The 14,647-nt window shown below is 44.0% G+C and overlaps 1 protein-coding gene across 1 annotated transcript in view; it reads right to left on the bottom strand.

The window, feature by feature from the left end:
- Positions 1–14,647, bottom strand: part of RAB3B (RAB3B, member RAS oncogene family) — a 68,272-nt gene that overhangs the window by 19,378 nt on the left and 34,247 nt on the right. The window contains exon 3 of the mRNA XM_059689600.1: positions 501–619. Within this exon, the coding sequence (XP_059545583.1) occupies positions 501–619 (119 nt within the window). The remainder of the gene's footprint in view (positions 1–500; positions 620–14,647) is intronic.

Here is a 14,647-nt window from a genome sequence, read left to right as displayed (position 1 = left end):
ATTCACTCACTACTGTGCCCACAATGACCTTTCTAAAACATTCATCTGAACCTTTGGTTCCAAACTTGTTACCCCAGCATGCAAAATCCTTCATGACCTCTGCTCTTTCTGTCCTCGCACTTACCTTCTGCCTTTGCACATCTGTATTTTTTTTTTCTAGAACATTCTTATCCGTTCACCCTTCTGGCTAACTTCCGTTCATCTTACAACATGCAGCATATGTCAGCAGCTGTAGGACACTTCCCCTGACTCCCCAAGCTGGGTCAGAGCCCTTCACTGGGTTCCCACAGCCCCGGTGACTCTCCTCAACCTGTCACATGTTATTTTCATTGCCTGTTTACTGATCTCATCTGTGAATTCCTTTAGGACAGGAGCCAATCTAATTCACCCAGATTTCTCTAGCCTATAGCACAAGGCCTAAACCACACTTTAGGTTTTCTTGAACAGGTTGATGAATGAATGAATGAATGAATGAATGAATGAATGAATGAATCTCATACCAATCTTGCACAGCATTGAAAGACTCCTCATTGGTGATATCATACATCAGAATGAAGCCCATGGCCCCGCGGTAATAGGCTGTGGTAATGGTCCGGTACCGCTCCTGCCCCGCTGTGTCCTAGGTGGAAAAAGAAAGAGTCAGCCTCCTAGAAAGTTTGCTTTTGTTCCTAAAAAGCCCCCAGAACAATTAACTAATAAGAGCACCTATTATGTGTCTTGTATTATATTAGCTGATTAGAATAAAATGATATTTAAATCCTCGTAGAAATTAATAAGAATATAATTAAAATCCCAACAGAAAAATGGGCAAGGGGAATGAACAATTCATAGAAGAAATGTAAATTAATATTTATTGTACAAGGTTTTAACCAACCTGGCCAGTGTTGCTAACTGGTTAGAATGTCAGCTTGCAAAAAGGCGGGTCATGAGTTCATTTCCTGGTCAAGGGCATATACCAGGGTTGCAGTTTGCTCCCCACCCTCGAGTCAGGGTACATGTGGGGGGCAATTAGTTGATGTGTCTTTTTCACATCACTGTCTCTCTCCCTCTCTCCTTCCCTCCCTTTCACTCTCTTGCCTTCTACTCTATGAAAAGCAATGGAAGAAATATCCTCAGGTGAGGATTTTTTAAAAAGGTTTTAGCCATACGCGGCAAAATACTAGACATATGTCATAGGAAAATCTTTACCGATACAGCTCCTAGGACAATGGAAACTAAGGAGATAATAAACAAATGGGACTACATCAAAATAAAAAGCTTCTTCACAGCAAAAGAGACCATCAACAAAACAACAAGAAAGCCCACTGTGTGGGAGAACATATTTGCTAATGTTATCTCTGATAAGGGTTTAATCTCCAACATTTACAGGGAACTCATACAACTTAACAAAAGGAAGATAAACAATCCAATCAAAAAATGGGCAAAAGACCTAAATAGATACTTTTCGAAAGAGGACATAAGGAAGGCCAAGAGACATATAAAAACATGCTCAAAGTCACTAATCATCCAAGAGATGAAAATCAAAACGACAATGCGGTACCATCTCACACCTGTCAGAATGGCTATCATCAACAAATCAACAAATGACAAGTGCTGGAGAGGATGCGGAGAAAAAGGAACACTTGTGCACTGCTGGTGGGAATGCAGACTGATGCAGCCACTATGGAAGACAGTATGGAGTTTTCTCAAAAAGTTAAAAATGGAACTCCCATTTGACCCCGTGATCCCACTTCTAGGAATATATCCCAAGAAACACCAATCAGAAAGGATATATGCACCCCTATGTTCATAGCAGCACAATTTACAACAGCTAAGATTTGGAAACAGCCTAAGTGCCCATCAGCAGATGAGTGGATTTGAAAACTATGGTACATCTACACAATGGAATACTACACTGCTGCAAAAAAGAAGGAACTCTTACCATTTGCAACAGCATGAATGGACCTAGAGAGCATTATGCTAAGAGAAATAAGCCAGTCAGAGAAAGGTAAATATCACACGATCTCACTCATTTTTGGATTATAATGAACAACATAAACTGATGAACAAAAACAGATCTAGAGACAAAGAAGCATTGATCAGATGCTCAAACCGCATATAAGCATAAGTGATGTACGCAGACAATAGGGAGTGAGGTTGAGGGCAAGACTAGGGGGATGAGGGGACAATGGGGGGGGATAAAGACACATTTGTAATACCGTAATCAATAAAAAAATTTTAAAAAAAGATGTACAAAAGGGGCAAACCTCAAAAAAAAAAAAAAAATAGAGCCAGAAGCATTGAACAGACCATCCAACCTAAGAGGGAAGGAAGGGTTGTTGGGCGGGCAAGAAATCAACAAAAGGCCGAAACCGGTTTGGCTCAGTGGATAGAGCGTCGGCCTGCGGACTGGGGGGTCCCAGGTTTGATTCCGGCCAAGGGCATGTACCTGGGTTGCGGGCATATCCCCAGTAGGAGATGTGCAGGAGGCAGCTGATTGATGTTTCTCTCTCATCGATGTTTCTAACTCTCTATCTCTCTCCCTTCCTCTCTGTAAAAAATCAATAAAATATATTAAAAAAAAAAAAAAGAAATCAACAAAAGGACTTGTATGCATGCATATGAGCATAACCAATGGACATGACAGTAGGGGGGTGAGGGCTTGTGCTGGGGGTGGGAGTGGTCAGGGAGAGGTCAATGCGGGGAAAAGACTTACGTAATTTTTTAAACAATAAAGAATTGAAATTTTTAAAAAAGTGTTAAAATGATTTTTACCTTATTTTTAATTATAATTCCCATTATAGATGAGGATATAGTGAGAAGTTGCGACCTCACACCTGCTCATGGGAGTGGAACTTGGTTCAATCTTTTTGGAAATCAACTTGAAAGTCTCAAGAGCATTAAAAATATCTGTACTCTTTGACCCAGAATTTCTTCTCCTAAAAACTTTTCCTACAAAATTGGAAAATCAAATACCTAATCACAAAAATGTTTGTTACCACTTTATTTAGACAGTGAAAAAGTATCATCAAACTATATATTCAACAATAGGAGATTGGTTCAACTATAAGATTTTTATATGTGTTTATTTTTGTAAGACAACTTAATGACCTGGGACAATGCTTGTGATATGATATCAGTTTTGTAAGTATACCTGCAGAGAAGAAAACTGGAAAGAAATACATCAAAAATGAATAGTTATCTCTACTATCTTAATAGTTATCTACTATCTTAATAGTTATCGCTAGTAATTCTTGTCTCTCTTATACAAGAGACAAGAATTACTAGAACTTTATTTTTCTTCATGTAATTTTATTTTCGTTACAATTATTCTTATATAAGGAGAAATAAACATTTTTTTAAATATATATTTTATTGATTTTTTTACAGAGAGGAAGGGAGATAGAGAGTTAGAAACATCGATGAGAAAGAAACATCGATCAGCTGCCTCCTGCACATCTCCCACTGGGGATGTGCCCGCAACCCAGGTACATGCCCTCGACCGGAATCGAACCTGGGACCCTTCAGTCCGCAGGCCGACGCTCTATCCACCGAGCCAAACCGGTTTTGGCAGAAATAAACATTTTTACTAAAAACAATTACTAAGACAATTATTTATCTCAAGCCTCTCACAGTCCAGTTGGAAATGTCACTGGAGCACAATGAGACGCTTCACAAATGTCCACCCGGTGCACGTGAGGGGCCAGCCAATCTTCTGTTTCATTACAGTTTTAGAATGTGTGATGCTAGGACATGAATAAAACATTTCCTCCATATTAGCTCATTTAAATTTTATCAAACCCTTGTGAGGTAGGTGTTATTAGTATTTACATACTATAGTTGAGAATATAAAAAAGCAAACTGGTGACAAAAGCTATGCCTTAAATCCAGGATTTATGATTCCAAATCCAATGCACATACCACTACCCCTCAATCAATGAAAGATTTATTCACAAGCACTTCCTGAAGACCATCTATAATAATAATGGGAACAATAATAATTATAGCATGCCATTAATTGTACATATGTTACACCTGTTACCTACAAATTTTAGAAAAACCCTGTATTATTACTCGATTTTTCAGAGCGATTTGCCCACTAAATGTTAGAATTGGGATTCAAAACAAATCTGTCTGACTCCTTGTTGGAGCACTTACTCCTTGAATCCTACTCCACTATGCCAACTGTTGGGTCCATGTCCCTCTGCCAGGGACTGGACCTCCTTGGATGTGAGGCATGAGAAGACAGAGAAGACATGAGAAGTCGTGGGTATGCAAGAGAGGCTTTACTGCAGTCCAAGTAGCCATTGCTACTACAGAGCCATTAGATAAAGCAATTCTTGCTAATGCAGTAGCAAACACAGGAGCCATCCTAGGAAAACAGCACTGGCTGGTCTGTAACACGTCTTCCCCACAACGCAGCCCCCAGAATAGGAGCTATATAGGAGCCAGCCACACTGGCTGGTTAGTAACATACAGTACTTTATACTAACTTAGACAAGAGCGGCTTCTTGCCAAATAGTGACCTCACTATTTGGGTTATAGAAGGGCATGCCTGTGCAGTGTCTGCATTCTTGCTTTTGCACCTGTGTATGGTACATTAGCCTTGAACACCCTGATTAGGATTCCCACGCTCAGAGTGGCCTTGAACATCCAGCATACGCTGACTGACTAGGGTTGCCACACTCCTACACATAATACAGTATACTGCCTTGGCCATGAACTATACTTCGTGTGACATAAAAATGGAATAAGCACCCAGCAGGTGTGGCTCAGTGGTTGAGCATTGACCTATGAACCAGGAGATCACAGTTTGATTCCTAGTCCTGGTTGTGAGCTCCATCCCTAGTAGAGGGCATGCAGGAGACAGCCGATCAGTGGTTCTCTCTCATCATTGAAGTTTCTATCTCTCTCTCCCTCTCCCTTCCTCTCTGAAATCAATAAAAATATTTTTTTTAAATGGAATAAGCTCCATCCCTGTCCTCAGGAAGCCTCAGTAAAAGTGTAGAGGTTGCAAAGACCAGATCAAACTGATAATTAGTACTGTGTGGCACTCTGTGATGTAGAGAATGGACCAGAGGGAGAAGAAGTGGAAGCAGAAAGGCTGGTTAGAAGAACTTTGCCGTGGTTCAGCTGAGACCTGGTCAGGATTTGAACTAGAGTGGTAGCAATGAGGATGGAGTGGAACCAGATTCAAGAGGTATTTAAGGGGGACCTGGCCAGGTAGGTAGCTCAGTTGGTTGTATACCAGATACGAAGGACACATATGCAATACGTTAATAAATAAAGAAATTTTAAAAAAAAGGAAATGTATCAGGCAAATTAGTCAAGGTGGACTTGTGGTGGTTTTAGGTAGTTATGGAAGGCTTGTCAACACAGAGATAGTGTATCAGTTAAGACAGATTGGGTTATTCAGTAACAAGCAAGCACAAACCTCAGCAGCTTAAACAACAAGCTTTTCTTTTTCACTGTTGTCACATATCCACTCAGGTTTGGCTGGGTGCTCTGCTTTTTGTAATCCTTATCCAAGGATAAAGATTGACAGAGCAGCTACCAGAGGAAAAGAAAGTATATGACTCATGTGTTGGCTTTTAAAACTTCCACTTTTCCCATTTCACTGGCCGAAGCAAGTCACATGCCAGCAGCCAAGAAAGTGCAACCCTATAATATGCCCAGGAGGAGAACTGGAAATGTGACAGACAGCATAATGACTCCCACAGGTGAATCTGTACTGAGCCCAAAAGCACTGCCTGGAGATGCTTATTTGTAATAGAAGGAGGACAACAGGGACTTTTCTAAAGAATTTTCCAAGCAGGTAAAAAAATTTTCCAAGCAGAAAAGTGAAGGAGAGGTGTTTTTTTAAAATCTTTATTGTTGAAAGAATTACATATGTCCCCTTTTTTCTCCCATTGACTCCTTCTAGCCTGCCCCCACCCCCCAACCCCAGGCCTTCACCCCTCTATTGTCTGTGTCCATGAGTTATGCACATATATATACAAGTTCTTTGGTTGATCTCTTCCCACCCACCCAGCCACCCCCGCCTTCCCTGAGATTCTACAGTCTGTTTCATGCTTCTGGCAGAAGAAAGTTCTTGTCAGTGAGTACTCTAAAAGAACTTCATGAACAGTGGGCAATACGAAATGGGTAAGTGATGAAGCTAGAAAGAGCTTTGAATGGTGTACTATGGGGTTTGGACGTCACCTTTTGAGGTATGGGATTAACATGATTAGATCTAATTTTTAGAAAGGCCACTCTGACTGTAATGTGGAGAATGGAGTGGAGGGAGAAGACCGGGGAAGCAGAAAGGCTGGTTAGAAGATCTTTGCAGTAATTCAGGTGAAACCTGATCAGGATTTGAACTAGAGTGGTAGCAATGGGATGGAGTAGAACCAGATTCAAGAGATATTTAAGAGGGCCCTGGCCAGGTAGGTGGCTCAGTTGGTTAGAGTGTTGTCCCAATACACCAAGGTTGTGGGTTCAATCCCTGGTCAAGCACATACAAGAATCAACCAATGAATGCAATAAATAAGTGGAACAATAAGTTGATGTCTCTCTCCCTCCCTCTTTCTTTCTAAAACTCAATAACTTTTTAAAAAGGAGGTACTTAAGAGGTGAATTACAGGGCATGGTGACAGATTGGATATGAAAATTAGATATGAAGAGATGAGAAATCAAAGATAACAATGATGTTTCTGGCAGGGCTCATAGAAATATTCACTGTTCACCATATCTACATAAAAGCTCTGTGTATGGACCTATGAAACAGTGCAGCCGTATTTGATCCACCTCTCCCATGCCCTTGCCTCTGCTTCCTGAGCTCCTCAGCAAACCTACAGATGAGACTCTTCCCACAGATTGGCAGGGTCAGACCCTAAATCTTGTCTTCTAGGGTTTAGAATTAAGCCACTCTTCCATCCAGAGTGGTGATCTAGTGGCCCAGGCAGGATTTCTGAGCAACCACACTGCCACCAGGTCTTAACTCTTCTGCGTTATACTGTTTCTCTGCATTATACCTGCATTATACTGTTTCTCTGTGAGAGTTTCTAGTCCCCCATCTCTGCCTGGAGCCTGGCCCTGTGTCCCAGGTCTTTGACAGAAGAGTCCTGTCACCAACTGATACCCCATTAGTTTAAAATCCTGGCATACAATACTAAATGGGCTTGGACATGGAATCAGTTTCATCTCTGTAGTCCTAGTAGTGCCTGGCACAGAGCAGGGCACACAGTAGGGATTCAACCACCGCTGTTAAACAAAAAGCCCATATAGTTTTGATGTTAAGAGCATGGTTTCTGGAGTTAGACTTCTGGGTGTGAGTCCCTGTTTTACCACTTACCAACTGTGATTATGGAAGGCAGTCTCTAAAATGGCTTCCAGCTCGGCTCGCATGGCTCAGTGGCTGAGCATCGACCCATGAACCAGGAGGTCACCGTTTGATTCCTGGTCAGGGCACATGCCCAGGTTGCAGGCTCCGTCCCAAGTATTGGGTGTGCAGGAGGCAGCCAATCAGTGATTCTCTCTCATCATTGTTGTTTTTATCTCTCTCCCTCTCCCTTCCTTTCAGAAATCAATTAAAGCCATATAGATGGCTTCCAGTGATCACGATCTCCAGGTATTCATGTCCTTATGTAATCCCCTCCTTGGGAAATTTACCTTTTGGGGCCTTAATTTCTTTTTCTATAAAAATGGGAATAATAACAATACCTTGCTTCATAAAGTTATTATGGAGATTAAGAAAGTTATTTTATCTAAAATGCCTGGAACAGTTCCTAGTACATAGTAAGTACCTGATGGGCATCAGTTATTATTTTGGTACTTCCAGAGTCAGCCTCAGGAGCAGGTCCCCAGGGTCTGCCCAGCAGGAGTAGATGAGACTCATACCATATGTCACTTCCATCCCAATGAACCTGCCGAAAGCTGTTGCAGCTAGAGTCTCACACAAAGTTTCCCTCAAAGCGTAGAAAATGGCCAGACAGAAAGGGAATGAATGAGTGTAAGAGTTGAGCAGGTCTTGGCCTAACTCCCACTCTGCCGTTCACCACCTATGTGATTTTGGACAGCTTGGTTTTTTCATCTCTCTAATGTTCAGCTTCCTCACATCTGGACTGGACATAATAATACCTACTTTGTAGAGTGTTTCAATGAAATAAGATGCTTTTTTAAGTATCTAGCTCATAATAGGTATTCAAACATGGGAATTTATCATTTTCATTATTATTGAATTTTTCTAAGCCTTAATTTCCTCATCGGTAAAGTGGTGATAATAAGACCAACTTGAAGTGGTTGTGTAAGGATGAGAGATAACGTATTGGTAGAGCCTGGCAGAGTGCCAGGCACACAGTAGATTCTCACTAAAGCTCATAATAGCTGCTGCTATTACTGTTGACATTGTTGTTATTGTTATTTTACTAAAAGATAAACAAGATGGGAAACAACAACAATACTGCCTCACAGCCCTGTGCTCCAAGAAAAGTAGCCCAGAGAATAGCCCCTAAATCACCCTCCCTCTCTTTTATTTTTAAAAATCATTTTTTATGAACATTGATTCCCTTTCCACTGGTGAGAGTCAGAAATAGAACCAGAGAGGAGACAGGAAGGAGAAAAGTGGCATGACTCACTGGCTACTTGAGGAAAGAGACCATGTCATCAAGAGCAATCAATTTACTTCTAAGAAACAGACATTCATTGAGCTCTTCATATGGGCAGAGCATAAGCCAGAGAGAGGACACCAGGGTGAGCAAGCCACTGCTCTGGCCTCCAGCAACCCCATCAATGTGGCAGAGGGAAGGGAGCTAACATCAACTGAACACCTATTATGTGCCAGGCTCTTTGATAAGTGTTTTACATAGGGGATCTCATTTATTTATAGTAACAAAATACAACTATAAAACTGCTAGTTGAGCATTGTTATATGCCAGGCACTTATTTTATTTAACTTTTTATTTATTTATTTATTTTTGAAATATATTTTATTGATTTTTTACAGAGAGGAAGGGAGAGAGATAGAGAGTTAGAAACATCAATCAGCTGCCTCCTGCACATCTCCTACTGGGGATGTGCCTGCAACCCAGGTACATGCCCTTGACCGGAATCGAACCTGGGACCTTTCAGTCTGCAGGCCGACGCTCCATCCACTGAGCCAAACCGGTTTCGGCATTTTATTTAACTTTTTAAATCTTCACCCAAGGATATGTTTATTGGAAGGAGAAGAGAAAGAGAGAGAGAGAGAGAGAGAGAGAGAGAGAGAGAGAGAGAGACTGATGTGAGAGAGAAACATCGATTGGTTGCCTTCTGTATGCATCCCAACTAGAGATTAAACACAAAAAAACCTAGGTATGTGCCCTGATCAGGAATCAAACCCACAATCTTTTGGTATATGGACAATGCTCTAACCCAGTGGTCGGCAAACTGCGGCCCCTTGAGTGTGGCTCTTCCACAAAATACCATGTGCGGGCGTGCAGGTACAGTGTGATTGAAACTTCGTGGCCACACTCAAGGGGCCAAAGAACCGCATGTGGCTCGCGAGCCGCAGTTTGCCAACCACTGCTCTAACCAACTGAGCCACCCAGCCAGGGCGAGCCCCCATTTTATATATAAATTAATTGAAAATCACAGATTAAGTAAATTGCCTGGGGCCAACAATCTCCCCTCCACTGGAGGGTAAGGCTGGAAATCACCCACAAAGCTTAAATGGAACCACATGTGTCTGGCACACAGGTTGTATTAGTTATCTTCTCTATCTTCCATTGCATCATCAATCCAAACAGTCCATTCATTTCTTTCTGGAATTTCCTCATGGTCACCCACACATGCCATACTCATCTCTGCTCCATATTTCTGTTCATGCTACTCTCTCTGTCACAAATGCCCTCTCTCAGCTCCTTCACTTGTCCTGACTATTAGATTGTTAAATTCTAAAGTAAATGGGAAACCTTAAAAGTTATTCAATCCACCCTCTCACTCAAAATAGGAATTCCTTCCATGGCATACTTGTATTAAGTGTTACCCTTGAAAGGCAGCCATTCCACTGATGGATAGTTCTGATTATTAGAACATGTCTTCCTTCTGGTGAGCTGAAATCTGCATGTGGTCATTTCTACCCATTGACTTAATTTTGTTCTCTGGAGACACAAAAAATAAATTGAATTTTTCACTCATGTGGCAGCCTTCCAAATATTTAAATCCTATGTTTGTTTAGGAACTTAGTGTTTACAAAGTTTCTTTCTCACTATCTCAGTTAATTCCAAGAGAATTCCCATGAGAGAAGGACCAATATCCTCATTCCACAGAAGAGGCAACTGAGGCCTGAAGAAAGTGAATGATGAAAAGGGCCTTCTGACTCCAAGAAGCCAGTGCTCTTTGCACAAGGCTACATCTCTGATGTCTTAAATCACCTGTCATGGGGATCTTGACAACGAACAGAATGACCGAAACAGGAACGAGAACTTGAAATGGTAACTGAAGGAAGGAAGGTGTTTAGTTCTCTGGGGAACAGTACCACCACCTTTAAATACCTGAAGTGCCTAATGGGATTTTCCTTCTTTCAAATCTTCACTGGGTGCTGATTCTGTGGAAGGGTTGGCTAAGTCCTGAAGATCAAAGGATGGCTAGGACACACTACCTGCTTGACTCTTTGGATGGGGATTCTGAAGCCACAAGGCCCATTCCAGACAGCCTTCATAGTGCCTTTCCTTGAGGCCACGTTGGAGCTCAGCTCAGTAAAGAAGCTGTTCTCACCATCCTGGCAAAGTCAAATGTTCCAAGTACACGCTCTCCTGGCACCATGTGCTTCTCCTTTGTAGCACTCATCCCCACTGTAATTTTCTGTTTATTTGTGTAATTATTTGATTAAGGTCTGTCTCCCCTGCCAAACTGCAAGTGCCACAAGAACAGGATGTCTGGTTTTGCTTACTATTGTGTCTGGCACAGCACTGACACATAGGATGGGGGGAAGGTTTCCAATAAACACTGTTGAAAGGATGGATTTATGGGGTGTCCGCAACATTTTTGATAGATCACACTAAAATTCAAATCTCACCATCTTCCTCTAAGTCCAGATCCCTTCCCTGGCTTCCCACAGCCCACACAATGGGGTGCAAGCTTCTCAGGGTTTCTTCCCTCTTACTCTTCCACTGAGTTCCAGCTTTGCTTAACTACTTGTGGTTTCCCAAACACAATGATTCTTCACACCCCTGGGCCTTATGCTGATATGTGGAACTTTGACTGGAATCTCCTTCTCTTTTATAATTCACAACCTATTCAAAAGTCACATCCTCTCTGCAGCTTTCTCTGACCTCCTTTTCCACCACAAAGTAACTTCCTTCTCTGCCCTTTTATGGTTGGCCATTATATCACTACACACATCACTTTTATCATAGTCACTGGCTTACTTATCTGTCTCTTCTTTCAGATTATGAGCATCTTGAAGCCCAATCTTATGTTTAGCTAAATCCCAGGCCCTCAACTATAGCACCTCGTACATGGTAGACACTTAATAAGAATGCTGGTGAATGAAACCCAAGGACTCACAATGTACTGAGTAGGGAAAACTCACTTAGAACCTCAGGATTGGTTGGGAAAGTGTCTGTGAGATCATATAAACTCCCTCCTCTTTCTAGTTCCTTTCCATCTGATAGACAATAGTGGGAAGCCTAGTGCAGTGACAGACTTGGGAGGTCACACATCTAGTAAGAGGTTATCCCTGGGGCCTCTATCCCTGGATCTTGCCCTGTTATACACTGAGTGGCCAGATTATTATGACCACCCCATCAGTACTTCATTGGGCCACCTTTTGCCTTCAATACTGCAGCGATTCTTCTTGGCATTGACTCCATGACATGTTGCAAGGTGATGCGAGGAATCTGACACCATGCCTGATGAATAGCACTGTCCAGTTCTGTGAGATTTGATGGTTGTGGAACCAGCTGCCTGATGGCTCTTTTAACTTCGTCCCACAAATGCTCAATTGGATTGAGATCTGGTGCTTGTGGGGGCCACCTAAGCAAGGTAAAGTCTCCCTCATGTTCTTGAAACCACTCCTGCACAATACGAGCACTGTGGCATGGCGCATTGTCTTGTTGGAAGAAGCCATCTCCATTGGGATACGCCATCAACATGATAGGATGAACTTGATCAGCAACAATACTTAGGTATGTTGTGCTATTCAGACGTTGTTCCACACGAATTAAAGGGCCCATGTCATGCCAGGAAAACATGCCCCAAACCATAACACTGCCCCCACCAGCTTGAAGGGTTGTACTCATGCATGTGGAGTGCATGCTTTCATGCTGTTTCTGCTAAATTCTCCCTCTGCCATCTGCATGATGCAACTGGAAACGTGATTCATTGGACCACATGACTTTTTTCCAATGCTCGACTGTCCAATCCTTGTGTTCCTGTGCGAATTGGAGACATTTTATCTTGGTAACTGCAGACAGCAAAGGTGTTCGAACAGGCCTTCAGCTGTTTTGCTGATACTTGCTCAATGGCTCCGAGCGCCAACAATCATCCCACGTTCAAACGCTGTTAATTCGCGTTATTTACCCATATCTTCAGAAAAAAATCACTTCTACTGTTGTGGTAAACAACCTGCTCCCCTATTTATAACGGTCTGGCCCTCTAGCAACTTCAGCGCGAAATTATAGCTAATTTGCCTACAAACATCAGGTGGTCATAATAATCTGGCCACTAAGTGTATATCTGACTAGAGGCCCGGTGCACAACATTTGTGCACTGGGGGTGGGGGGTGGGGTGGGGGGAGGGAGTCCCTCATCTGTCCTGTACCCTCTTGCAGTCCGGGACACCCAAGAGGTCCTTAGCACTGCCACGGAGGCAGGAGAGGCTCCCACCACCACTGCTGCACTCGTGGCGCTCCTCCTGTGGAAGCACACTGACCACCAGGGGGCAGCTCCTACATTGAGCATCTGCCCCCTGGTGGTCAGTGCGCATCATACAACCGGCCATTCTGCCATTTGGTCAATTTGCATATTGGGATTTTATTATATAGGACTAGGGGCCCGGTGCACGAAATTCGTGCACTGGGTGTGTGTGTGGGGGGGAGTGTCCCTGAGCCCAGCCTGCCCCCTCTCACATACTGGGAGCCCTCAGGCGTTGACCCCAGCCCAGGCCTGACGCCTCTGTCAGAGGCGTCAGGCCTGGGCTGGGGGCAGAACCAGTGATGGGGGGAAATGAGTGTCCCCTGCTGGGCGGGAGAGCGGGTTGGGGGCGAGTCGCCCTGCTGGCCCGCGTGATCGGGTCCCAGGCGACCACCGGCACTCACGCCCCCAACCCGCTCTCCCCGGTTGAGGGCGTGAGTGCAGGCAGACGCCGCAGCCGCCCCGCCGGCTTGCGTCCCGGTTTGCCGGCCGGATCGGGTCCCGGGCGACCGCTGGCACTCACGCCCCCAACCCACTCTCGCGGGTTGGCAGCGTGAGTGCGGGCGGACGCTGCAGCCACCCCGCCAGCTCGCATCCGGGTTTGCCGGCAGGATCGGGTCCTGGGCGACCACTGGCATTCACGCCCCCTACCCGCTCTCGCGGGTTAGCAGCATGAGTGCGGGCGGATGCCGCAGCCACCTTGCCGGCCCGCGTCCGGGTCTACTGGCGGGATCAGGTCTCGGATGACTGCTGGCACTCACACCCCCAACCCGCTCTCTGATGGCCTGTACCATCCTGCCTGCAATATGCAAATTAGCCGCCATCTTTTTTGGCGGTTAACTGCCAATCTTAGTTGGCAGTTAATTTGCATATCTCACTGATTAGCCAATGAAAAAGGTATCGGTCGTACGCCAATTACCATTTTTCTCTTTTATTAGTATAGGATTCCCCAGCCAGACTCCTCTCTCCCCCCTCTTCAATTCACATATCTTCCTCCAGGCCAGATTGGAGGGTGGGGATGATGAGCACCAGGGAGGCAGGTAATGAGAGCTTCTAGGCTAGTTCTCCCCACACCCCCATCCACAGCTGCCAAGCTCTAAGCCCTTTGTATTTTGCAGCAGCTGGGAGAAGAGTCCATCATGTCACAAGGGAATGGGAGGAAACTAGAGGGAGAGAGTTTTTCAGGGAGATTCAGTGGAGCCAGAGAGAAGCCAAAGACTGAGGAATGGACAGCATGATCCCTTGGAGGTGGCTTGGTGCTATCCCCATCTATCCTCAGTAGTATAGTCCACACTATAGTGCTCCCTACAGTTCACAAGCACTGTTGTTGCATCATCTCACTGGATCCTAACAATGACCCTGCAATGAAGACTTTGTACAGCTAGAAGAAACCAATCATCTTAGAGCTCATGAAGTCTGACAGCTTATTCTGCAGGTAGGAAAACAGACCCAGAGAGGTAAAGTGACTTCCCCAAGGTCACATGGCTACTTACTTTCCAGCGGGGCTGAAATTCCAATCCAAATATTCTGACTCCATAGTCAGTGTTCTTCCCAGCATACCATGTATTATTGTCACTACTGATTTACAGGTGAGAACATTGGAGTTCAAGAGCACATAGCTAGTAATTGGTAGATCCTTGAGGGCAGAGGGCAGGAAAGAGTTCACTGGAATCCAGGAGTGGGGATTATAAAGCACTCCCTGCCCACTGTAACCCTCTCTAACTCTTGAAGTCCAAGTCAAAAGACACCTATTCTGGGAAGTTCTTTAGAATCCAGCACTAAAATTCATCATCATT

Source organism: Myotis daubentonii, chromosome 3, assembly GCF_963259705.1.
Source record: "Myotis daubentonii chromosome 3, mMyoDau2.1, whole genome shotgun sequence".
NCBI classification, from domain to species: Eukaryota; Metazoa; Chordata; class Mammalia; order Chiroptera; family Vespertilionidae; genus Myotis; species Myotis daubentonii.
Note: the sequence above shows the minus strand (reverse complement) of the source record. Positions and strands in the feature narration are given on the sequence as shown.